General features: G+C 46.6%; 1 protein-coding gene across 2 annotated transcripts in view; it reads left to right on the top strand.

The window, feature by feature from the left end:
- Nucleotides 1-24884, top strand: part of heatr6 (HEAT repeat containing 6) — a 64015-nt gene that overhangs the window by 14699 nt on the left and 24432 nt on the right. The window contains exons 3-11 of one of the 2 annotated variants that reach the window (XM_038814411.1): nucleotides 8171-8311; nucleotides 11061-11176; nucleotides 13040-13154; nucleotides 15924-16025; nucleotides 16661-16801; nucleotides 19022-19311; nucleotides 20265-20442; nucleotides 23894-24100; nucleotides 24589-24688. In XM_038814411.1, the coding sequence (XP_038670339.1) occupies nucleotides 8171-8311; nucleotides 11061-11176; nucleotides 13040-13154; nucleotides 15924-16025; nucleotides 16661-16801; nucleotides 19022-19311; nucleotides 20265-20442; nucleotides 23894-24100; nucleotides 24589-24688 (1390 nt within the window). Of the gene's footprint in view, nucleotides 1-8170; nucleotides 8312-11060; nucleotides 11177-13039; nucleotides 13155-15923; nucleotides 16026-16660; nucleotides 16802-19018; nucleotides 19312-20264; nucleotides 20443-23893; nucleotides 24101-24588; nucleotides 24689-24884 lie in introns of both variants that reach the window. The other variant, XM_038814410.1, reaches the window with a different exon arrangement.

The raw sequence follows: 24884 nt of genomic DNA, 5'->3' as shown, positions 1-24884 counted from the left end.
GGAGCTTAGCCTGTGCAATAGTTTTCTTCATTCAACTCCTTTAGCTACATTATGATTCTGGTGAATCTGTGCAGTACTCCCAGGAAGCCTTTCCTGATGTGTGATGCCCAGAACTGAACACAATCCTTCAAATGAAGTCAAACCAGAACTTTATACAACTCTAGCAAAGTATCCATCACTTTGTAGTCTAGCCCTTCAAGATAAAAGCCCTTTGAGATAAAAGCTAACATTCCATTAGTCTATTTAATCATATTCTGTACCTGTTGACCAGCCTTTAGTGCTTTCTGTACATTGACCCCTAAATCTCTGCTTTTCCACAGTTCCCCATTGCCTATAATTTAGAAAATACTCTGATGAACTATTTGTCTTCCGCTTAATTAAATTAGTCACACACTTACACACAAAAATATACAGCCCCCCATAAGTCTGCTTCACAGTATACCACAGTAATATTGGAAAGAAATTATACTTCTTTACACTACCCATGACAAGAGGTTGTCACCAATGCTCTGCGCTTTTGTTTTTACAAACGTTGCTTGTTTGGAATCTTATCGAATATCTTCTTGCTGTCAGTGTAAATAATAGGTCTTGAGGATTGGGAGCAGTTTAGAATTCAGCAAAGAAGGACGAAGGGATTAAGAAGGGGAAAGTACAGTACGAAAAGAAGCTTGCAGGGAACATAAAGACTGACACTAAGAGTTTCTATAGATATGTGAAGAGAAAGAGATTAGTAAAGAGAAATGTAGGCACCCGACAGACAGAAACAGGGGAATACATAATAAGGGACAAAGAAATGGCTGAGCAATTGAATACATACTTTGGTTCTGTCTTCACAAATCAGATCCCAAAAATGCTGGAGAATGAAAGATTTAGTGAGAGGGAAAAACTGAGGGTGATCAACATTAGTAGAGAAATGGTGCTGGGAAAACTGATAGGATTGAAGGCCGACAGATCCCCAGGGCCTGAGAACCTGCATTCCAGAGTGCTGAAGGAGGTGGCTCTGGAAATAATGGATGCATTGGTGGTCATCTTCCAGACTTTATAGACTGTGGAACTGTCCCTGCAGATTGGAGGGTAGCTCACGTCACTCTGATATTCAAAAAGGGAGGTAGAGAGAAAGCATGGAATTGTAGACCAGTAAGCCTAACATCGATAGTGGGGAAAATGCTTGAATCCATTATCAAGGACTTTATAGCGGAACATTTAAAAAGTAGTGGCAGGATCAGTCAGAGTCAGCATAGATTTATGAAGGGACAATCATGCTTGACAAATCTGTTGAAATTCTTTGAAGAGGTAACCAGTACAGTCGACAAGGGGGGACCAGTCGATGTGGTATATTTGGACTTTCAGAAGGCGTTTGACAAAGTCCTGCATAAGAGATTATTGTGCAAAATTAAAGCGCATGGGATTGGGGGAATGTATTGAGGTGGATAAGAAACTGGTTGGCAGAGAGGAAACAAAGAGTAGGGATTAATGGGTCCTTTTCAAATTGGCAGGCAGTAACCAGTGGGGTACCACATGGATGGGTGCTGGGACCCCAGCTATTCACTATATATATTAATGATTTGGATGAGGGAACAAAATGTAACATCTAAAAGTTTGCAGGTGATACCAAATTAGGTGGGAGGGTGAATTGTGACGAGGATGCAGGGATCCTACAGCAAGATCTGGACAGGCTGGGCGAGTGGGCAAACCAATGGCAGATGCAGTATAATTTGGATAAGTGTGAGGTTATTCATTTTGGAAGCAAAAACAGGAAGGCAGATTACTACCTGAATGTAGCGGGACCTGGGTGTCCTTGTGCACCATTCGCTGAAGGTAAGCATGCAGGTGCAGCAGGCGGTAAAGAAGGCTAATGGTATGTTGGCCTTCATTGCAAGAGGTTTTGACTATAGAAGCAGGGTTGTGTTGCTGCAATTGTACGCCATGGTGAGGCCACACTTGGAGTATTGTGTGCAGATTTGGTCTCCTTCTCTGAGGAAGGATGTTCTTGCTCTCGAGGGAGTGCAGCGAAGGTTTACCAGACTGATTCCAGGGATGGTGGGACTGTCATATGAGGAGAGATTAACTAGGTTGGGATTGTTCTCGCTGGAGTTCAGAAGAATGAGGGGGGATCTCATTGAGACTTATAAAATTCTAACAGGACTAGACAGGGTAGATGCTCCCAATGATGGGTGTGTCCAGAACCAGGGGTCTCAATTTGAGGATTCGGGGTAAACCATTTTGGACACAGATAAGGAGACATTTCTTCACCCAAAGAGTGGTGAGCCTGTGGAATTCATTACCACTACCAAGTAGTTGATGCTAAAATTTTGAATATATTCAAGAGGCGGCTGGATATAGCACTTGGGGAGAATGGGATCAAAGGCTATGGGGAGAAAGCAGGATTAGACTATTGAGTTGGATGATCAGCCATGATCGTGATGAATTGTGGAGCAGACTCGAAGGGCCAAAAGGCCTCCTTCTGCTCCTATCTTCTATGTATCTATGTACATCCAAGGACTCCTTAACCTCATAACCGGTAACCTTGTCAAAAAATTCAGCTAGGTTAGCCCAATGTGACTATAAACCCAATACCGGCTCCCTCTGATCAGTTCATATTTGTCCAAGTGATAATGGTTACTAGAGAACATCAATTCAGAATCTTCCTCAAAGGAGAGAAGCAAGAAATGTTTTTTTTTCTCCTTTTAATTGGCTGCTTAGGCATGGGATGCCCTAATAGAAACAATTATGGAAGAATATTCATTGATGGTTTTAAAAGAGAAGTGAAGAAGTAGTTGAAGATTTGTCTCTTTTTCAGGTACGGAGCAGATATTAAGTGACTAGTTATTCTGGAGAGCCGTCCATGTGTGCGATGTGTGACCAGCCAATCTGTTTTCAGAGCAGTTGTTTGCGGGAGGAATGTTGGCTGGGGGAACTTCCGGTGATGTCATATAAGTGGAGGTCGTGCATGGGGAAGCTCCTACCTGAAGTTTTCGATCTTTATAGTCTGTTCCCAGGGGCGATTTTTATAACAATTGGTTTTGGAAGACTTTTCATAGGGGTGCGATGTCCAAATGCCCAGAGGAAGACCGGCAGAAAGAAAGGGGCCACCGATAATTCGTCTTCGATGTTCCAGGCGGAAAAAAATATGGTGGGGGGGAGGAGCAGAGTGTGGCTCCGCTCATCTCGGGGCAGATTCTTTGATTGGAGTGATGTCTGGTGAATTAAAAAAAAGATATATTTTTATTCTCCTTTTTCACATTTTCTCCTGAATTTACACCCACCAACAATAAATAATAATCAGCAACAAATATGTCAATGCCCATAACAATAACAACGATCCCATCCTCCCACTAACCCCCAAACATCAGCCCACATATTTACATAAACAAATGACAAAGAGGAATCGGGGTTACCCATAGCCACCCTTAATATACACAGCATCCCCCCCCTCAAACTAATGTTCGATGTTATCCAGTTCTTGAAAGTGCATAATGAATAATGCCCATGACTTGTAGAACCCCTCCGTTCTTCCCCTCAGTTCAAACTTAACCTTCTCAAGGGTCAAGTATTCCAACAGGTCCCCTCGCCACGCCAGGGCACAGGGTGGAGAGGCTGCTCTCCATCCCAGCAGGATCCGCATTCGGGTGATTAACGAGGCGAAGGCTACAACATCTGCCTCCGCATCCGTTTCTAACCTTGGCTGGTCCGACACCCCGAATATGGCCTCCCGGGGACCTGGGTCCAGTTTCACATGTACCACCTTGGAAATTACCCTAAAAACCTCCTTCCAGTAATCCTCTAGCTTTGGACAGGACAAAATGTCTCCCCCGCAACGCTCTCACACATCTTCTACTCCTTCAAAGAATCGGTTCATCCTCGCTCTCGTGAGGTGTGCTCTGTATACCACCTTCAGCTGTAACAGCCCCAACCTCGCACATGAGGTGGAGGCATTTACTCTCTGGAGCACCTCACACCAGACCCCCTCCTCTATAACCTCTCCCAACTCTTCCTCCCACCTTGCTTTAATCCCTTCCAGTGGTGCCTTATCCTCTTCCAAAATAGCTGCGTACACCGCTGACACTGTCCCCTTCTCCAGTCCTCTTGTCGTCAGCACCTCCTCCAGCAATGTGGAGGCCGGTTCCTCCGGGAAGCTCTGCATCTCCTTCCTGGCAAAATCTCGAACCTGCATGTACCTAAACATTTCTCCCTGCTCCAGCCCATACTTCGCTTCCAGCTCCCTCAATCCTGTAAACCGACCCCTAAGAAACAAATCTTTTAGTGTCCTAATCCCCTTCTCCTCCTATTTCCGAAAATTTCCTTCCCACCTCCCTGGCTCAAATCTGTGGTTCCCCCGAATCGGCATTTCCCTCGACCCTGCCCCCAACCCGAAGTGTGGCGAAACTGCCTCCAGATTTTCAATGAAGCTATTATAACCAGCCTCCCTGAGTATTTCCCCGGAGCTATCGGGAGTGGCGCTGTTGCTCGTGCTTTCAGTCCCGACCCCCTGCACAAACTCTCCTCCATTCTGACCCACTGGGAATCAACCCCTCTGACCCAGCTCCGCACCTTCTCCACATTCGCCGCCCAGTAGTAGTACATCCGGTTCGGGAGACCCAAACCCCCTGCCTGCCTCCCCCTCTGTAGCAGCACCTTTCTCACTCTGGCCACCTTCCCTCCCTATATGAATGAGGTAATCCTTCCCTCAATCTCCCTAAAAAAAGCCTTTGGCAGGAAAATCGATAGGCATTGAAAAATAAACGGAAATCGCGGCAACACATTCATTTTAACCGCCTGAACCCGACACGCCAGTGACAGAGTGAGACCATCCCACCTTGCTAGATCGGCTTTCACTCTCCCCACCTAACTAGTGATATTATACCTGCGAACCCTCCCCCATTCCCGGGCAACCTGCACCCCCAGGTACCTAAAGTGAGCCCCTGCCCCACCCCCGGCCGAGACACCACAAAATACTCTCTTGTCCAGGTTCAGCTTGTACCCCGAGAAAGACCTAAATACTCGCAGTAGCTCCAATATTCCCCCTATCGACACACTCAGTTCCGACACATACAGCAGCAAGTCATCGGCATATAAGGACACCCTATGCTCTATCTGCCCTATGCATAACCACGTTCAAACCCCTCCTAATGTTCGAAAAAAGCTGCCTCCCTCTCACGAACCCCCATCTGATCTTCACCTATCACCTTCGGGAGGCACTCCTCCAGCCTACCCGTCAGTACATTGGCCAATATTTAGCCTCCATATTCAGAAGTGATATGGACCTATACGACCCATACTCCGTCGGATCCATATCTTTTTTAGCAACAGTGAAATTGATGCCTGCCTCAAGGTTTGTGGCAACACCCCCTTCCCTGTCGCCTCTTCAAACATCCCCACCACCAGGGATGCCAGCTTATCCTCTAATGTTTTATAATATTTCACCGGAAACCCATCCGGCCCTGCCACCTTCCCCGACTGCATCCTCCCAATCGCATCCTTTATCTCCTGCTCCACTATTGCTTCTTCTAATGTTGCCATGCCCCCCTCCCCTAGCCTTGGGTACTCCAACCCATCTAGAAATTCCTGCATCTCGGTCTCCCTCGGGTGGCTCTGACCTGTATAACCTCTCATAAAACTCTTCAAAAACCTTGTTAATCAGCTCTGGGGCCACCACCAACTTCCCTGCCCTATCTCTCACCTGGAGAATTTCCCTTGCCTCTGCTTCCCTCTGGAGCTGACCTGCTATGACCTGACCTTTCGCCATGTTCATAAACTGCACCCCTTAGAGCATAGAGCATAGAACATAGAGCATAGAACAGTACAGCACAGAACAGGCCCTTCGGCCCTCAATGTTGTGCCGAACAATGATCACCCTACTCATCCACCCTATACCCGTAACCCAACAATCCCCCCCCTTAACCTTACTTTTATTAGGACACTACGGGCAATTTAGCATGGCCAATCCACCTAACCCGCACATCTTTGGACTGTGGGAGGAAACCGGAGCACCCGGAGGAAACCCACGCACACAGGGGGAGGACGTGCAGACTCCACACAGACAGTGACCTAGCCGGGAATCGAACCTGGGACCCTGGAGCTGTGAAGCATTTATGCTAACCACCATGCTACCCTGCTGCCCCCTTGCTCGTCTCAGTTGGCGCACCGCCTTCCTGGTGAACAGACGGTCGAAGCTCTCCTGTAGTTCCTTCCTCTTTTCCAGCTTCGCTGGGTCCCCATCTTCTGCATAACTCCTATCTACCTCCAACATCTCATCTATTACCCTCTGCCGCTCCAACCTCTCCTCTTTGTCCACCCTGGCCTTAAACAAAATTACCTCACCCCCTCACCACCGCCTTTAGAGCCTCCCAGACAACTGCCTTCGACATCTCACCTGTACAGTTGAAACCTACATATTCCTTAATTACCTTTTCAATTTTCTCACAGAACAATTGGTTCCCCAAAAGCCCCACATCCAGTTTCCACCCCGGCCTCTGCGCTACCCCCTTCTCCAGTACCATATCCACCCAATGCGGAGCATGATATGACACTGCAATTGCCGAGTATTCTGACCCCTTAACCCCAGCCAACAAAGCCTTCCCCACCATGAAAAAGTCGATCCGCGAGTATACCTTATGGACTGCTGAGAAAAACGAGTACTCCCGTTCCCTCGGGTGCAGGAACCTCCAAGGGTCCAGGTTAGGTGGATTGGCCACACTAAATTGCCCCATAATTGGAAAAAATGAATTGGGTACTCTTTCCGAAACTAGAAAGTGTTTGGAGGTCGGTATTCAGGACAATTTCAGGGTTCCTACCTGTGGATGTGAAGCCCGGCCCCCGAGAAGCCATATTTGGGGTTTTGGACCAGCTCAAGCTGCAGGCGGGCGCGGGGACAAATGTCTTAGCCTTCGCCTCGTTCATCGCTTGAAGGCGGACTTTGATGGGGTGGATGTCAGCCTCTCCGCCCTGTGCTTCGGCGTGGTGGAGGGAATCTACTGGAGTTTTTGACTCTAGAGAACGTATAGTTTGAACTGAGGGGGATAAAGGAGGTGTTCTACAATTGCTGGGGTTTGGTTATTGTGCATTTTCAGGAGTTGGTTACCATTGACTATTGAAGAGGGAGGAGGTGGGTGTGGGTAGGAGAGGGGAAGGTGTCTGACATCTATAAGGTAATGCAGGAGGTGGAGGAGTCGTCAGTGGAGGAGCTGAAGGCTAAATGGGAGGAGGAACTCGGGGAGCAGATAGAAGACGGGACTTGGGCGGAGGCCTTGGAGAGAGTCAACTCTTCCTCCTCATGTGCGAGGCTTAGTCTCATCCAATTTAAGGTGCTGCACCGGGCCCACATGTCCGGGACTAGGATGAGTAGGTTCTTCGGGGGTGAGGACAGGTGCACCAGATGTTCAGGGAGTCCTGCGAACCACGCCCATAAGTTCTGGGCATGCCCAGCACTGGAAGAATTCTGGAAGGGGGTGGCGGGGACGGTGTCGAGGGTGGTTGGATCCAGGGTCAAGCCAGGGTGGGGACTCGCGATTTTTGGAGTTGCGGTAGAGCCGGGAGTGCAGGAGGTGAAAGAGGCCGGTGTCCTGGCCTTTGCGTCCCTTGTAGCCCGTCGAAGGATTCTGTTACAATGGAAGGATGCAAGGCCCCCAAGCGTGGAGACCTGGATCAGTGACATGGCGGGATTTATAAAATTGGAGAGGGTCAAATTTGCCCTGAGAGGATCAATACAAGGGTTCTATAAACGATGGCAGCCTTTTCTGGACTTCCTGGCTCAGAGATAGGTAACTTGGTCAATAGCAGCAGCAACCCCGGGGGGGGGGGGGGGCATTATTGTAGTGTTTATTCTGTAACTTTATAGTGTGTTAATTTGCGTTGTTGTTAAAATGCTGGGTTGTTCATGGGGATGGGGCGAATGTATATGATTGTTAATATTATTGTTATTTTCGGTATTTTACTAAGGTGCGTCAATGTTGTATAAAATCAAAGTTTTCAATAAAAATTATTTTTTAAAAAAAAAGAAGAGGGAGGAGGTGGGAGGGGACGTCTTGTTTGTTTGGGGATTGCTTAGGGCTGTTTGGGTGTTGTATTATGAAAATATTGAAAATTTGTTGAATAAAAATACTTTGTAAAAAAAAAAAAGGAATGTTGGCTGTGACACTTCGAGAACTCATTGGTTTTGTTGTGTCCCAAGGTGACTGTGGACGAGCAGAGTTTGGATCTTCTACTCTCCTATTGCATTCGAGCGCTTCAGCAATGCAATTCCTGGACACATGTAGAAATATTGCAGGCGGTGGCTGCTCTCGTCTATGGCAATGGACCAAGGTGCCAGAAGGTGCGTCTGTTTTTTTTATTTGTTTAAGAGCAATGCTATGTTGCAGATGTCTGCTGCTAATTTATACAGTGTGTGGTAGAACCATGCAGACCAGCTGAAGTTCAATTCCTGACCTGTGTTAAGTGAGTCAACGAGGGGCAATGAGGAGAAATGATCTTGAACAGTGAGTTGTCAGGATCTGGAATGTCCTGTCTGAAAGGTAAGAGGAGGCAGATTAAGTAGCAATATTTAAAAGAGAATTGGATATATAATTAAAAAGGAAAACAAATTGCAGAGTTATGAGCAGGGTTGAGGGGTGTGTGTGGTGGTGTACACAATATTGGCATCATGAATCAGATAGCTCTTTCAAAGATATAGCACAGGCACTTTTGGGCTGAATGGCTTCCTTCTGTGCTGTATGATTCTTTGAACATAAGGGGAGAAATTGGACAAAATATTAAGAAAAATTTGGATGCTGAGATTTTGGCTTACCTGGTCATGTTAATAATGAATATTGTTGTGCTCCCGTTCAGTCAGTTTTTCTATGTTACCATGGAAATGGAAGAAGAAATTGCGAGTGCTAAAATCCAGAAAATGCTGGAAATACGCAGCAGATCTGTCAACATCTGGGGGGAAAAAAAAGTCAGGTTAATGTTTTGGGAAGAGAAATCATGATGCGGTCGTGCTATATGAAGTGAAGTGGGGTGGAACCTCCACCCTCTCCTAAATTTCAATAGTGACACTGCTCCAAATCCTGGGGATGTTGTTGCTAGGCTGAAAAAGGACAGGTTCCTGAGCCTCTCGCCCTGTGAAGGTAGCAGAAACCCAGAGCAAGATCGCTTGAGGCCTTTTGGTTAAGATCAAGCATCAGATCAAGCCCAAAATGAGGTGCAACGCCTTTTCCTGTCAGCTTGGATCTTGTATGTCTCTCTTGTGGAGACCATGAATTGGCTTGAATTTGAGTTTTTTGGAGTAAACAATGTGATGGGATTAAGGGTTTGCCCTGTCTACTCTGCACAATGGCTTTGTAACTCGAATTTATTTATTTTTTCCTTTTTTATAAATTTAGATTACCCAGTTATTTTTTCCAATTAAGGGGCAATTTAGGGTGGCCAATCCACCTAGCCTGCACATTTTTGGGTTGTGGGGGTGAAACCCATGCAGACACTGGGAGAACGTGCAAACTCCACACGGACAGTGACCCAGGGCCAGGATCGAACCTGGCCCTGGCCGGGTCGGAGAATCGCCCGTGGCCGGCATCAATACCGCCCCCACCGTGTCCCGAATTCTCTGCCACCCGAGATTTTGTGGGGGGCGGGAATCAAGCCGCGCCGGTCAGCGGGCCCCCCGCGGCGATTCTCCGGCCCGCGATGGGCCGAAGTCCCCAAGCTGACAAGCCTCTCCAGCCGGCAGAAATCAAAACACCTACCTGACCGGCAGAATTGGTGGCGCGGGTGGGCGCTGGGGTCCTGGGGGGGCGTGGGGCGATCTGACCCCCGGGGGGTGCCCCCACGGTGGCATGGCCCGCGATCGGGGCCCACCGATCGGCCAGCGGGCCTGTGCGGTGGTCTTTTTTTTTCCGCCTTTGGCATGGTCTTCACCATGGCGGAGGCGGAAGAGACCCCCTCCACTGCACATGCGCCGGGATGACGTCAGCAGCCACTGATGCTCCGGCGCATGCGCCGGCGAAGTCCTTTCGGCCCTGGCTGGTGTGGCGGCAAAGGCCGTTCACGCCAGCCGGCGGAGCAGGAAGTCTCCGCACCTTTGGGGTGGCCGACGCCGGAGTGGTTCACGCCACTCCAACACGCCGCGACCCCCCACCCTGCCGGGTAGGCGAGAATCCCGGCCCGGGTCAATAGGAGTTTAAAAAAACATTTTTCCCTTGAAGACGCGGGCCTGTTGAGAAATGGTGTGATACTGGGGCTTTCAACAGGCATCCTATAGTTGGACCTAGCAAAAGGTAATCCTGATGGCGCTCACAGAGATGTCTAGCTGTTCTGGACACCCTTCCAAAACTGCTGCCAAGGCATGAGGAGGGACAGGCGAAGAAGCACTCGTGTTTGAAATTTAGATTATCTATGTAAACTGAATGGAGTGGGAATTTAGTTTGAATGGGATGCCTCAAATTGTGCCATGAGTTTTGGCAAAATTCCTTGTCTCATACTCCTCAGGGCACATCTTTTCTACCTATCTGTCTGGCTAAAATATCAACCTGACCTTTCACATTGCAAATGTTGACAGGCCTGGTGCCTATTTCCTGCATTTCCGGTTTTATGTCTCGGCATGGTGGCACAGTGGTTAGCACTGCTGCCTCGCAACGCCAGGGACGCGGGTTCAATTCCAGCCTTGGGTAAATGGCTGTGTGGAGTTTGAACATTCTCCCTGTATCTGCTTGGGTTTCTTCCTAGTGCTCTGGTTTCCTCCGACAGTCCAAAGATGTGCAGATAAGGTGAATTGGCCATGGTAAATTGTCCCTTCGTGTCCAAAGATGTGCAGGTTAGGTGGAGTTGTGAGGATAGGGTGGGGGAGTGGACCTAGGTAGGATGCTGTTTCAGAGCATTGATGCAAACCTGATGGACCGAATGGCCTCCTTCTGCTCTGTATGGATTCTATGGAATTAATGTTGAATCATGAAACTCTTACTTTGGTATGAAGTACTTTTATTTCTGCCCTTTAATACAGCGCTGAGAGCTTTGAAGGTCTGTAACTTGATTCAATTAAGGGTACTGACCGATTTGAGACGTGTTTTCTATTTTGTATTTTCTTCCAGTTCCTTCCAGACCTGCTGGGGAAAAAAGGAATCTTACTGCAGCTTAGCGCACCGACACAGCCAGATATGGATCTGCGGAGGGCTGCAGTGTACTGCATGGCCAATCTTTGTCTTGGGTAGGCTTTCAAATCTTAAGTAATTTGGCACATGCTAATTTGTAACGTAGCGAATATTGAACCCATAAATCACCCGTTTTCCTTGCTAGCCTGTGCTATTTTAGTCCAAGGGAAGGAGGGTCAGAATTTAGACGAGTTCTTCTCCGAAGACCGTCATCGAAGCAGCTCCGTGGTTGGCTGACAGAAGATGAATTTGAGGCAGAATTAAATAGTCTGTTTATCTCAGATGCGTTGTTCTGTCCTGTTCAAGTGCAACTTCCCATCTAGTGGTCAAGCTGGAGAATTGTTTGACGACAAAACGATGACTGATTTTGTACTTTCCTGGCATGCCGGTGCAATTTTATATTTCTTCTTAAATTATTAATTCCCATTATCTGGACATTGCTGGCAAGGCCAGCATTTATTACCAGTCCGAATTGACCCCGAGAAAGTGATGGTGAGTTATCTTCTTGAACTGCTGCAGTCCAGCCGATGATTCTTCCACAGTGCTGCTCGGGAGGGAATTCCAGGATTCTGACCCAGTGGTGATGAAAGAACGGTGATACATTTCCAAGTAAGGATGATGCGTTACGTGGAGGGAACCTTGAAGAAGTGATGGTGTTCCTATGTGCCTGCTGCTCTTTTTCTTCAGAGTGGTAGAGATCAAGGGTTGTGAAGGTACTGCTAAAGAAGCCTTGGTGTGTTGCTGCAGTGCATCTTGTATATGGTGCACACCGCTACCAGCTTGAGCCATTGATGGAAGGAGGTTCACCTGTATAGTTCATAGAATTTACTGTGCAGAAGGAGGCCATTCGGTCCATCGAGTCTGCACCGGCCCTTGGAAAGAGCACCCTACCCAAGCCCATGTCTCCACCCAATCCCCATAATGCAGTAACCCCATTGAACCTTTTTGGACAATTAAGGGCAAGTATGTTTTGTGTTGGTGGGGATTAGAAGAGCCATTCACTGCAATCAATATTGATCATCATTCCTTAAAAGTTTAGTTCAATTTATCCATGTAGTGGGATGAAGACCAGGCAGATAGTTTTGTGATGTATTCCAATCCCCTGCCACCTCCTGATACACAGTAGAAATACCTTTCAAGGTTGAGAAGACATTGGGCCTTGGGTGTTAATGACAGCTGGCCGTAGCAAATTTGGCAGAATTATCTCTGCTGTCATTGTGAGCTGTCTTGGAAATAGGAGCAGGAATAGGCCATTCGGCCCATTGAGTCTACTCTGCCATTCAACAAGATCATGACTGATATTCTACCTCAGCATCATTTTCCAGCACCATCCCCATATCCCTTGATGCACTTGATGTGTAGAAATGTATCGACCTCTGTCCTGAACATACTCGATGGCAGGGCCTCCTGAGCTCTCTGGGGTAGAGAATTCTAAAGATGCACCAGCATCTTGATTGAAACCATTGTTCCTCATCTCCGTCCTAAGTGGCCTAACCCTTATGCTGAGACCGTGTCCCCTTTCGCAATTCCCAGTCGGGGGAAACATAATTTCTCCATCTACTTTGTCAAGCTCCTGTAAGAATTTTGTATGCTTCAATGAGATCACCTCATATTCTTCTGAATTCTAGAGAATACAGGCCCAGTCTCTTCTAGCTCTGTTCTTAGGATGATCCCGTTATCCCAGGAGTCAGTCTGGAGAACCTTTGTTGCATTCCCTTTATGGCAAATATACCTGAGGTCTAGGTTTTCAGCAGCAAGAGCATAATATCGAAGTACTTTAAACTATTCTACTTTAGGAAGAGAGGAATAAATGCACACTGAATTATGTGTGTTATAAACTGAACATGTATATCCATGATATATGCCAACTGTTAATGCACTAATAGTCTTCATGAATTGCTTCCATTTCTTGCCAATAGTATACCTGGACAGCCTTACCTGGAGGAACAGTACAAAACCGTGTCTCTGCAGACCTTTCTCGTTGTGATGAGGAACCCAAAGTCTCCTGAGGTTGACGATGTTACGCTTTGTAAGGTATGCCAGTGGGCATCTAGGGGCACCGTTACACATTTATTTTTTAAATCAAAATGGAGTTTGGCGGCTGCTGCCAAATCCCCAATTTCTGGGAGATGTATTTGAGCAGCCAGGTTAACCTGTCTTCTTGCCTTCCCTTCCTTCCTGGAAGGGAAGTGCCTGGCCTCCACTTAATGCCTCAGCATGACTGCAGTATTGCGGGGGTGAAATCCTGTTCCGGAGACTTGAGCACATATTTCAAGCTGGCACCCCCAGTCCTGAGGAGGTGCAGCACTGTTGGAACTGCTGCCTTTCTGATGAACCATTAACTGAGGCCTTGACTACGCTCTCGGGTGAAAGTGAAAGATTTCATGGTGTGATTCAAAGAAAAGCAAAAAGGTTCCCCAGGCCAACATTTATCCCTCAACCAACAAGTAGAACAGATGACCTGCTCATCGTTTGATTGCTGTTTGTGGGATTTTGCTGCGCTCAAATGGCTGCTGTGTTTCCTACATTACGATGGTAAGTAGACTTCAAAAATACTTTCAGTTGTAAAGAGCTATGTGATGTCCTGAGGTTGTGAAAGGCACTCTATTTTTATATATATATACATATATGTCTTATACTTGTGCCATTTGTGAATTCTCCATGTGGGAAATCATAGGCATGAGCCAGCAATGAGTGTGAAAGCTTCTGTCTGTGCTCTCAAAACGTTCACAATTTAATGGCAAAAAGCATGGCTCATGGTGCCCAGATTATGATTCATAGTCGGGGACAGCCTGCTTTATTACATGGGTGTTGCTAGATGTGAGCTTCCAGTTTCAGGCAAGTATTACAGCAGAAAAGGCCAGTATCACAGCAGAAATGGTTAAGCTTCTTGACATAATTTTTTTTTTTTTTATTATAAATTTAGATTATCCAATTATTTTTTCCAATTAAGTGGCAATTTAGTGTGGCCAATCCACCTACTCTGCACATTTTTAGGTTGTGGGGGGCGAAACCCACGCAGACACGGGGAGAATGTGCAAACTCCACACGGACAGTGACCCAGAGCCGGGGTTGAACCTGGGACCTCAGCGCCGTGAGGCAGATGTGCTAACCACTAGGCCACCGTGCTGCCCTTCTTGACATAATTTAAGAAATAATGCAAAAATCATATTATTTATGAACCTCCTGCTTTCTTAGCAGCCTCTCAGTGCCGCCACCTGTCCGTAGACCACTGAGACGGACCATGTAGCTGACTGTTTGGAGGTGGTCAGATCTTGGTCCCAGTGGGGATCTCCGATTTGCTGCCTCAACAGATATCTCCTTTGTTTTGTATTCACTCCGAATCAGGTCACAATGTTTCTGTTCCCATAGATTGAGGGAAGTGCCCATGAGGTGATGAAAGGCCTCTAGTCTACGATAATGTTTCAAAGTGTATCATGTGGTTGCTGATATGCACAAGGACTTGAACGACAGAATTTGTTATTAAACAAAGTTATGCTGTATGGGTTGGCAGAAAAAGTAACGTTTCTGAGGACTGATCAAGACCATACAAGTCATAAAGGTCAAGATGGGCTAAGTTGTTTCACACCGATATTGAGCAGAATTAAGTTTGAGAGGCAATCCAGGTTTAACCCTGCCATCAATCTCTTACACACACATGCCAAATTTTGGCAACATTTGTGAAGGGCAGCTCAGTTGAGCTCCAACAAAAGCTTGGCTGATTAATACTTTAGAATATAAGCGGCGTCGAGGTGGAGAAAGCCCAAAGAGAGTGAACGTGTCTCACACAGAGAATAGAAACGTGGAAGAAACTGTAAGGTACCTGGTACCAATTGAGCTGCAAAGAGTCGGTGCTTTCTGGGGAGGAGCAGAGAAAGGGAATCTCAGCAGAGTTGATGATGGCCTTTAGTAACCCCAGTATTCTCCACAAACTTAGCAGAGTTGACTATAGTTGGAATTCTCTGGCTGTTTGCTGGTGGCGTGATTGTTTACTGCACCCCCACCCATGGGTTTCCCGGTGGCATGGGGTGGCTTCACTGGGAAATCCCGTTGATAGCGGGGGGAGTAGAGAATCCCGCTGCCAGCGAATGGCGCGCTGCGTCACGAGGCTGGGTAGCTGGAGAATCTAGCCCAATGGCCATTAGTAATCACAGTATTCTCCACAAGCTTTGTGATCTGATTGTCCAGTGTACAATAAGGAAATATAAAACTATATAAATAGAGTCTCTGGTTTACTTGATTTTACCTTCTGAAAAAGACTAGTGGTTATTTACGGTTGTGTCAGCCTGATGCTTTCCTTGTCCAATGACCACAATATGTGCATTTTCCAGGAGGGACCATTGGAGAGCGATCAGGAGGTGGAAACATTTCTTTTTTGTTGCCCCCCACCCCCAATTCCAGTTTGTGTTTATACTGTATCCAACGAGCCACTGACTGGATCCTGAAAGGACTTCTATCGTGACTTTTTAAGCAGGAAATGTTTGTGAATTTGTCTCATGGATTTGTTTTCTTCTGCAGGCCTTGGGTCTCTGACATTTCTTGGAGATTTGTGGCTTGATGATTTTTGCTGTTATTTTTCACTCCTCTCAATGGACTGATGCCTGGCTTCTCTCAATAGCATGGTTAAGATTTGGAATGTAGCTCTGTTGGAACTGACTATATGTTTCCCAGCACCCTTGCACTTTGTGTGTTAATGCTCCAACTCACCGTACCACTGTACTCCACTTCTCGTGTCTCTGTGAAGACTCTGAATCCTTCATATTCTTTGGTTGACAAATGATTTGCTTATAATTCTTGTTTCAGTTGTTGCAAAATGCATTGAAGGGCATCCAATCCATTCTGAATGCAGGGCGAATTAATCTGACTCAAACCGATCAACTGGGAACTCTCCTGGCAGCTTTAAAGGTAAATAGATGTAAATTAACAGCAGTATAATTTTATTTACATGATTGAACAACTTCTTTGTCAACAGAGAAGATAAATCTAGAGAAGAACCATTGCTGGCCAGTACTTATCCACAAACTACGCCCTAATTTAATGGCCTAATTTTTTTTTTTTAAATTTAGATTAGCCAATTTTTTTTTCCAATTAAGGGGCAATTTAGTGTGGCCAATCCACCTACTCTGCACATTTTTGGGTTGTGGGGGCGAAACCTACGCAGACACGGGGAGAACGTGCAAACTCCACACGGACAGTGACCCAGAGCCAGGATCGAACCTGGGACCTCAGCGCCGTGAGGCGGTTGTGCTAACCACTAGGCCACCGTGCTGCCCTTTAATGGCCTAATTTAAACGAGAACCATGTATGCATAGTGGAGCTGGCATGTTGGAGTGACTCAGGGCAAGATGCATCCCTGCAGTCTGTCCGCTTGGAAGTGTTGGAGGGTGCAGTCTCCTGGGAGATTGTGAACATAGAGCTATCCATATTCCCTTTAAACTCTGTTGAATGATAGCAAAATGAAGGTTAGCTTGATGTGCACTGCATGGTTACTGTATCTCCTAAGCAAGCATCTTATTTTTCTTGTGTTTATTTCTTCCCAGACATACATGTTCTATGGTTTTCCAGGTGTGAACATTGAAGTTCCAGTTGTTCTTTATCCAGCCCCTCTGCCCCAGTATGAAGGGAGCCCACCCTCAAAGGAGCAAACAGGAGGCGCGACAAACTCTTCAAAGCAAGTGGGGGTAATAACATATTCTCAATGATATGATTAAGGATGAAAGATTACGTACATTTTAAAAATCTTTATTGGTCTGGGCAAGTGGCGCCTGCTACACTGGAGCTCCATGTTGTAAAGCAGCAACACATGAAGAGTGATAATTTTAGCTGCATGGATGATGTTGAATTGTTTACCTATTGCAAACACATGCCAGTTTTCTCTTCCCTTTCCTTCAGTGGAGAGGAGAATTGGTTGCCATGTGTAATGGATGGTTAAAATTATATCATCCCTTTTACACTAACACTGATGGTCAAAATTACAGCCAAAGTGTTTAACTGATGTTTTGTACCACAAGGATCAAGCCTGAGACATGGAAAAAAGATTGGTTAATCACCTTGGTGCTGATTATATGATATCACTGTGTACAAAATGGCTGCCGCTGTGTGTCTACACAGTCAGGCACTGCACTTTAAAATCATGGGTTGTACACAAAGCACTCTTGAGGTTTTTCTGAGAAACGTTGGTACGGTGTTACATAGAAATCAATGTTTCTTTTTCTCGTGTGGCATTTCTGGGCCCGGGGAGTGTTTTGTGGAATCTGTGGGGGAAGGATGTCTTGTGAGTATCATAGAGCCCCTGAATGGAGAGCAGCATCCCACAGCTCAAACCTGCATTTTCAACCAATGTCATGTCTGGTCTGTCTTTGCTGGGGAGCAGCCTCCCCTAAACCACTGTTGATAATTTGAAACGCCAATGGTGGCTGCAAAGGACGCCGTTAGGGCTGCTACAAAGAACAGGAAGGATGAGATTGAATGGACCAAAGAGCCATCATTATCCAAACCTGCCTTTTGAGGTGAAGCACAGATGCAAGTGGTCCTGTCCCATATGAAGAGTATTAGTGCTCTCTACTTCAGTTTCCTTGCAGGTAGACTTAAATTGGGCCGCTTTACTTATATATCCATCAGTTTTCATGATGCAAATAGCTGGGAGGAGTTTAAGCTGACAGTTTCGATCTTGTCCCTTAGTTGTTTGATTCCTTTGTGAATGAAGGATAACGGAAGTGTCTATCAGAAGATGTGTGGAGTGAAAATTGATTAAATCAGAACAGCATGTTTAAACTCACATAAACGAATCAATGAAGTTGTTACTGAACAACTCTGCTCCAGGGGAAATTATCCCCCAATGACTCAGTGGGTACGTGCATCAGCTAGTGCTCATCTGAGTGTTACAGGATGATCCCAGATCTGTGCTGAATTCGCTGATCTCGACCTAAGGCTGTTGCTGAGGGCTGGGCTGGAGGGAGGAAGAAAATCCACATGAGTTCTCAGTCAAGTGGTGGTCCAACAACAACAACAGCAGCAAACAGAACAACAACTTATATTCATATAGGTTCTTCACATAATAAAACACCCCAAGGTGCTTCACAGGAGCATTATAAAATAAAATGTTACTCAGAGTCACATAAGGAGATAATAGGTCAGCTGAACAAACGCTTTGTCAGAAGGAGGTGGTGAGGAGCTCTCAAAGCAGGAGAGCAAGGTGAAGAGGTGTAGGGAGGGTGTTCCAGAGATTAGGGCCTTAGCAAATAAAAACGTGGCCACCATTGGTGCAGTGATTAAAATCAGGGGTGCTCTAAGTTCCAGGGTAAGCCCATAATGCTTATTATAAGGCCAGCACGGTAGCATTGTGGATAGCACAATCGCTTCACAGCTCCAGGGTCCCAGGTTCGATTCCGGCTTGGGTCACTGTCTGTGCGGAGTCTGCACATCCTCCCCGTGTGTGCGTGGGTTTCCTCCGGGTGCTCCGGTTTCCTCCCACAGTCCAAAGATGTGCAGGTTAGGTGGATTGGCCATGATAAATTGCCCTTAGTGTCCAAAATTGCCCTTAGTGTTGGGTGGGGTTACTGGGTTATGGGGATAGAGTGGAGTTGTTGACCTTGGGTAGGGTGCTCTTTCCAAGAGCCGGTGCAGACTCGATGGGCTGAATGGCCTCCTGCACTGTAAATTCTATGTAAATTCTATGATTATAAATGACGAATGGTCTCTCGGAGGATTGTTTATACCCTGGAAACCGTTTTCCAGCCTCTAAGAAAGGCAAAAAAGCACAGCTGCATTTTACATTCTGGCTGAAAAATCGTGTTCTGGTTTGGAAATATGTTTCAGGTTGGGAGATTCATCAGGCACAGAAAGTGTTGCTTTTATAAAAAAAGTTACATTTTTAAATGTCCTTTTCTTAAAAACAGCAGAAAAAAAAGAAACCTCGATCCAAAAACAAGAAGGAACAATCAGAGGATCAAAAGGAAGACCGGAGAGAGGCAGCACAGCCAGAAACCCTCTGTGGACCAGAGACTGGGGGGCAGAGCGGAGGTGACTCAACTTTCAGCCTCCTCCAGGGCCCGAAGAATTATTCGGACAAGACTGTGTCGTCTTTAGATGGAAAAGATCCCTCAAATTCTTTCTATCCTAGCTGGAAAAAGATAAATAGCTCGGACTCTGAGTATTCAGATACTGAGGGAGGAATCCAGAGCAAACTGAGGTGAGTATTTTTTTTAATAAACATTTTATTGAGGTATTTATGGTTTTATAACCGTAACAGAAGGAACAGTGTAAATACAATTATAAACATAATGCAAAAGCCGTCTTCCTCTCTCACAGGTGAGGTGAGTATTTTTTAATCATGTATTTGGTTGTGATTTACAATCTAAAACTGGGGGAGGTGGTGACATAGTGGTAGTGTCACTGGACCAGTCCTCCGGAGGCCCAGGCTAATTCTCTGGGGGCACGGTTTCAGATCCCACCATGGCGACTGGTGGAATTTAAATTCAGTAATAAATCTGGAATCGAAAGCCAGTCTTGGTAATGGTGACCATGAAACTATCATCAATTGTCGTAAAACCCCATCTGGTTCACTAATGTCCTTTAGCAAGAAAACCTGCTGTCCTTACCTTAGCTGGTCTGGCCTACATGTGACTCCAGACCCACAGTAATGTGGTTGACTCTTAACTGCCCTCTGGAATGACCTAGAAAGTACCCAGTTCAAGGGCAATTCAGGGTGGACAACCAAATGTTGGCCTTGCCGGCGATGTCCCTATCCCAAGAAAGAACAGAGGAAAATCTAAAATGTTCCTGTATTGAATTCCCTACTCTGTGTTTTCAACGTACAAATTGGCATAAAAATGGTCCTGCCCAATTAGAACCAGATAGTGGCCTTTGTCATGGTGCCCTGATTACTGAATAGTGGTCACTGAATTTGTTGTGCCACCTTAAACTGATGATCAAAATCATTCGGACCATTTTTCAGCGTTGCTTTCGTGACTAGGAGCCAAGCCCGCCAAAAGCACATATCAAACAATTCACTGCATTGTACATCTGAGTGCCCAGCTTGCGCTCTGTAAAGTTTCCAGTAGTCACTATCTTTAGGGGGGAAATTACAGAAGAGAGGTGGAAATAAAATAAGTGTATTCCTACAATTTACCATTCTGATTATAGATCACTTCAAGCGAAAGTGCGTCAGGGGGCTTTGGCCAGCTTCCTTTCAACTATAAAATCAGTAGAGAAGAAAGTTCTGTACGGCTACTGGTCATCATTCATTGCAGATGCCCCTGGCATTGGAGGTCCACAAGCCGTGTCCTTGATGACGATTGCTTTGAAAGATCCATCACCAAAGGTAAAGGATCTGCATGTCCTAATCATGGCCGGAATACTCCCGCTGTTGGGATTCTCTGGACTGGATTCTCCGCAACCCCGCGGCGAAATAGAGTTTGGTGTGTGGGCAGAGGGAGAATCGAAGTTCCCGTCCGAATCGAGCCCGGCACCGCTCCGGCGATTCTGGGACCAGAGAATCGCTCGCCCGAGTATTACGCTGCGCGGCTGGGGGGGGGGGGGTCATTGCCAGAGACCCAGCGATACTCCAAACCCGACCGGCCGAGTTCCCAACGGCGTGGAACTAATGTGGTATTGCCAGTCGGGCCTCTCGTACGGCAGTTGCGGACTCGGTGCGTGGCCGCCCTGGTGGGGGGCGGGGGATCTGGGGGAGGGGGGACTTATGGGTGGCTGGGGCAGCGATCGGGCCGTTCCGATGTAGGGGCGCAGGGCCGATCGGGGGGACCTTGTTTCTTCGTGCTGGTTTGCGGTCCGAGTCCGCCATCGCGCTCAGCACGGCCGCTGGAGATTGCTGCCATCTGCGGACTCTGAACTGGAAGTGCGGGGGCCTGTATCCGCAACCAAAGCTGCGTGAAGCTCCCCGGTCCCTGCTAGCCCCCTGCAGGTAAGTGAATCGCTCTTTATTTTTTGCAGGAAACTGGGGAGTGAATCGCCAGAGTTTTAACGCCGGCGTGGGGTCATAGCCCCATTTCTGGAGATTCCAGCCCTCTGTTCCCGACAGCAGTGCACCACTGCCCGTGGGTTCCCTGGCGGCATTGGGTGGCTTCAATGCAAAATGCTATTGACTAGCGGTGGGAGTAGAGAATCCTGCTGCCAATGAACAGCACGCCACCAAGAAACACGTGGCTGGGGGCTGGATAATCCCACCCACATGTTTAGGAATTTATTTTCTTTCGTCCTGTATTACCTTTAAATCCTTTCGTTGTCACGGCGCCTAGGTCCCAGGTTCGATCCCGGCTCTGGGTCACTGTCCATGTGGAGTTTGCACATTTCCCCCCCCCCCCCGTGTTTGCGTGGGTTTCGCCCCCGCAACACAAAGATGTGCAGGCTAGGTGGATTGCCCACATTAAATTGCCCCTTAATTGGAAAAATGAATTGGGTATTCTAAATTAAAAAATTAAAAAATCCTTTCGTTGGATTCCAAGGTGTGAAAAGCAGTGAGGGTGTCATTCACCTTGCTGTGTTGGCCTGAGTGCCAAGCCAGGGATCACCGGATAATGATCAAGAGTGTGAATTTTGATTTTCTATTCCAGCGAAGTGCATGCCACTTCTGCCACTCTGAAAGAGATCAGTTAGTTCAGGACAAGCCAAGAACCGACTCGTGTACCTTGCTGACCTGCCTGGTTTATGCAAACCGTTTGTATTCACTGAGCCTTGGTAATCTGGCCCACCCAAAGTCCTTCTTATACACGCATTTCTTATTTGCTGGTTTGTGTATCTGGAAATTTGTGATCTGTTAATTTAGCACTGCTGCTTCATCGATGGAGAAATCCTAAATCAGAAGACCCAAGCCTGTTCACACCAACAACGTCACATAGAACCAAATTTATGAAAGTGTTAATTCTGGAGGACTGGAGAATAGCTGATGTTGTTCCTTTGTTTAAGAAGGGTAGCAAGGGGGCAGCACGCTGCCGCAGTGGTTAGCATTGCTGCCTTACGGCACTGAGGTCCCCGGTTCGATCCCGGCTCTGGGTCACTGTCTGTGTGGACTTTGCACATTCTCCCCATGTTTGCGTGGGTTTCGTCCCCACAACCCAAAAGATGTGCAGGGTAGGTGGATTGGCCACGCTAAATTGCCCCTTAATTGGATAAAATGAATTGGGTACTTTAAATTTATTAAAAAATAAAAAAATATATATTATTGGAAAGGATTCTTCAAGACAGGATTTACTGGGTCACTGTCTGTGTGCAGTCTGCACATTCTCCCCGTAACTGCGTGGGTTTCCTCCGGGTGCTCCGGTTTCCTCCCACAATCCAAAGATATGCAGGTTAGGTGTCCCTTAGTGTCCAAAAAGGTTAGATGGAGTTGCTGGGTTACAGGGATAATAATAATCTTTTTATTGTCACAAGTAGACTTACATTAACACTGCAATGAAGTTACTGTGAAAAGCCCCGGGTCGCCACATTTCAGCGCCTGTTCGGGTACACGGAGGGAGAATTCGGAATTCTCAGTCGGTACGGGAATTGAACCCGCGCTCCTGGCCTGGTTCTGCATCACAAACTAGCTGCCCAGCCCACTGAGGTAAACCGGCCCTAATAGGGTGGAGGTGTGAGCTTAAGTAGGGTGCTCTTTCCAAGGGCCGGCAGACACGATGGGCCAAATGGCCTCCTTCTGCACTGTAAACACCAACCTGACCTGAAAATATATCGTCGTTCCTTCACTGTCACTGGGTCAAACTCTTGGCACTCCCTCCATAACAGCACTGTGGGTGTACCTACACCACATTGACTGCAGTTGGTCAAGATGGAGGCTCGTCACAGGCAATTAGGGATGAGGAACAAATGGTGGTCTTGCCAGTGATACTCACATCCAATGAAAGAAGAAAATTAAATAAAATATTGGTCCATAACTTCCTAATTCCCCTCCCAGCTCTGGGTCACTGTCCGTGTGGAGTTTGCACATTCTCCCCGTGTTTGCGTGGATTTCGTCCCCACAACCCAAAGATGTGCAAGGTAGGTGGATTGGCAATGCTAAATTGCTCCTTAATTGGAAAAAAATTATAAAATTTATAAATTATAAATTTCTAAAAGAATTTTAAAAAAACTTCCTAACTCCCCAGCTTTGGATTTGGGGGCCGGCACCCCAAAAATGCACTAGAGAATCCCCTCTCCGGTGTTTCCAGGTAAGGGTTTATGTGGCAATTGCCCAAAAGCGCCATCTTCCCCTGGATAATTGCACTGCGCTGTGAGCCATCCGACAAAGCAATTTAAATTGCAAACTTTGCATGGTCCTGTCAGTATTACGCCTATAGTTACTCTGAAAGGGTTAGATGAAATAAAAATATTTCTAACTTCATTATAACTATTTTAAAGACCCAGACTGTTACCCACACACTGCTGACCCGACCTGACCTGACTTGACTCCTGGCCTGTTATTTTCAACGGGACCTTTAACCTCACCTGCTTTAAAACAGCTAGCGCCATATTAAAGGGGTGGGTCCTCCTTTGCTCTGTTTCTTGTCGACTCCCAACGCTGGACCCAGGGATCTGTTGTGTTGCTTAAACGTCTCCTGCCTTGAGTCAGAAAGGTCGGGCGACGCAGGCACTCAAGAATTTTAGCGCAGGTAAGTGGGTGAGGTGTGGCAATCTGACGTGATACCACCCCGAGGTGGTTATGACCCATTATATCTGGCTCTCGGAGTACATGTCACAATTCTATGTAGCCAGCAGGTAAAAGCTTGGGACACTGCAGAACCATGTATGAGCTACCACAGTGCTGTTTTTGTATGTGTCAGGTCCGTGCTGGTGCCCTCCAAGTCTTGTCGGCCATTTTGGAAGGATCTAAGCAGTTCCTATCTGTCGCAGAAGACGCCAATGATCACCGGAGAGCTTTTACACCTTTCTCTGCAACCTTGGCTTCCAGCATCCGGGAGCTTCATAGATGCCTGCTGATTGCTCTAGTAGCGGAATCCTCCCCACAGACACTTACACAGATAATCAAGGTAAAGCAAATCTATGCTTTCTACAGCCAGGAGCATTAAATATCTTTCATCACTTGAGTCCAAGAGTTCCCATATGTCTCATTTAGAATATTTGGTTTTAAGAAACGCTATGTGACGTAAAGGCCTCTATTTTGCCTATTGACGTGGGCCAATGTCTGTGTTTTGGTCCAGTACGCAATGGCACTCCAATTATCTGCTCACATTTTTACATGACAGAACTGTGATATTGGCAATTACACATCCACTTACATGGCTATATTTCTTTGGTGTATAATTGATGGTTTACCTCAGTGATGGTATGCTCACCTCCGAGAAGTGTGGGTTCAAGCCTGACTTCAGGATTTGAGTCCACAATCTCGGATTCAGTGCAATTCTGATGGTGCCAAATTACAGGGGTGCCAACTTTTACTTGAAATGTTTTGCTGAGGCCCTTCTCAATCAGTTTAAGGTTTTAATCTTCGTTTTTATTTTTTCTATTTTTGAATTAGTGCCTTGCTAATCTGGTAACCAATGTGCCATACAGTCGCCTCAAACCCGGACTCCTTACCCATGTTTGGAACCAGATTAAACCGTACAACCGCCGCAAAGGTTTGTGCACCTCATTTAGTTGCATGCTTACCAGTACTTCTCCGGTGTTGTTTGTGGGCCAAGACAACTAGGAATGATGAGCAGAAGCAGGGACGAAAGGAAGAACTGTTGATTATTGGACTTGGGATGTCACAAAGTGCTTTTCAGCCAACAAAATAGTTTTGATGGTTTGGTCGCTTTTGTGATGTAGGTGGGG

Source organism: Scyliorhinus canicula, chromosome 12 (assembly GCF_902713615.1).
Source record: "Scyliorhinus canicula chromosome 12, sScyCan1.1, whole genome shotgun sequence".
In the NCBI taxonomy this organism is placed as follows: domain Eukaryota; kingdom Metazoa; phylum Chordata; class Chondrichthyes; order Carcharhiniformes; family Scyliorhinidae; genus Scyliorhinus; species Scyliorhinus canicula.
This window is presented reverse-complemented; position numbering and strand designations above follow the sequence as displayed.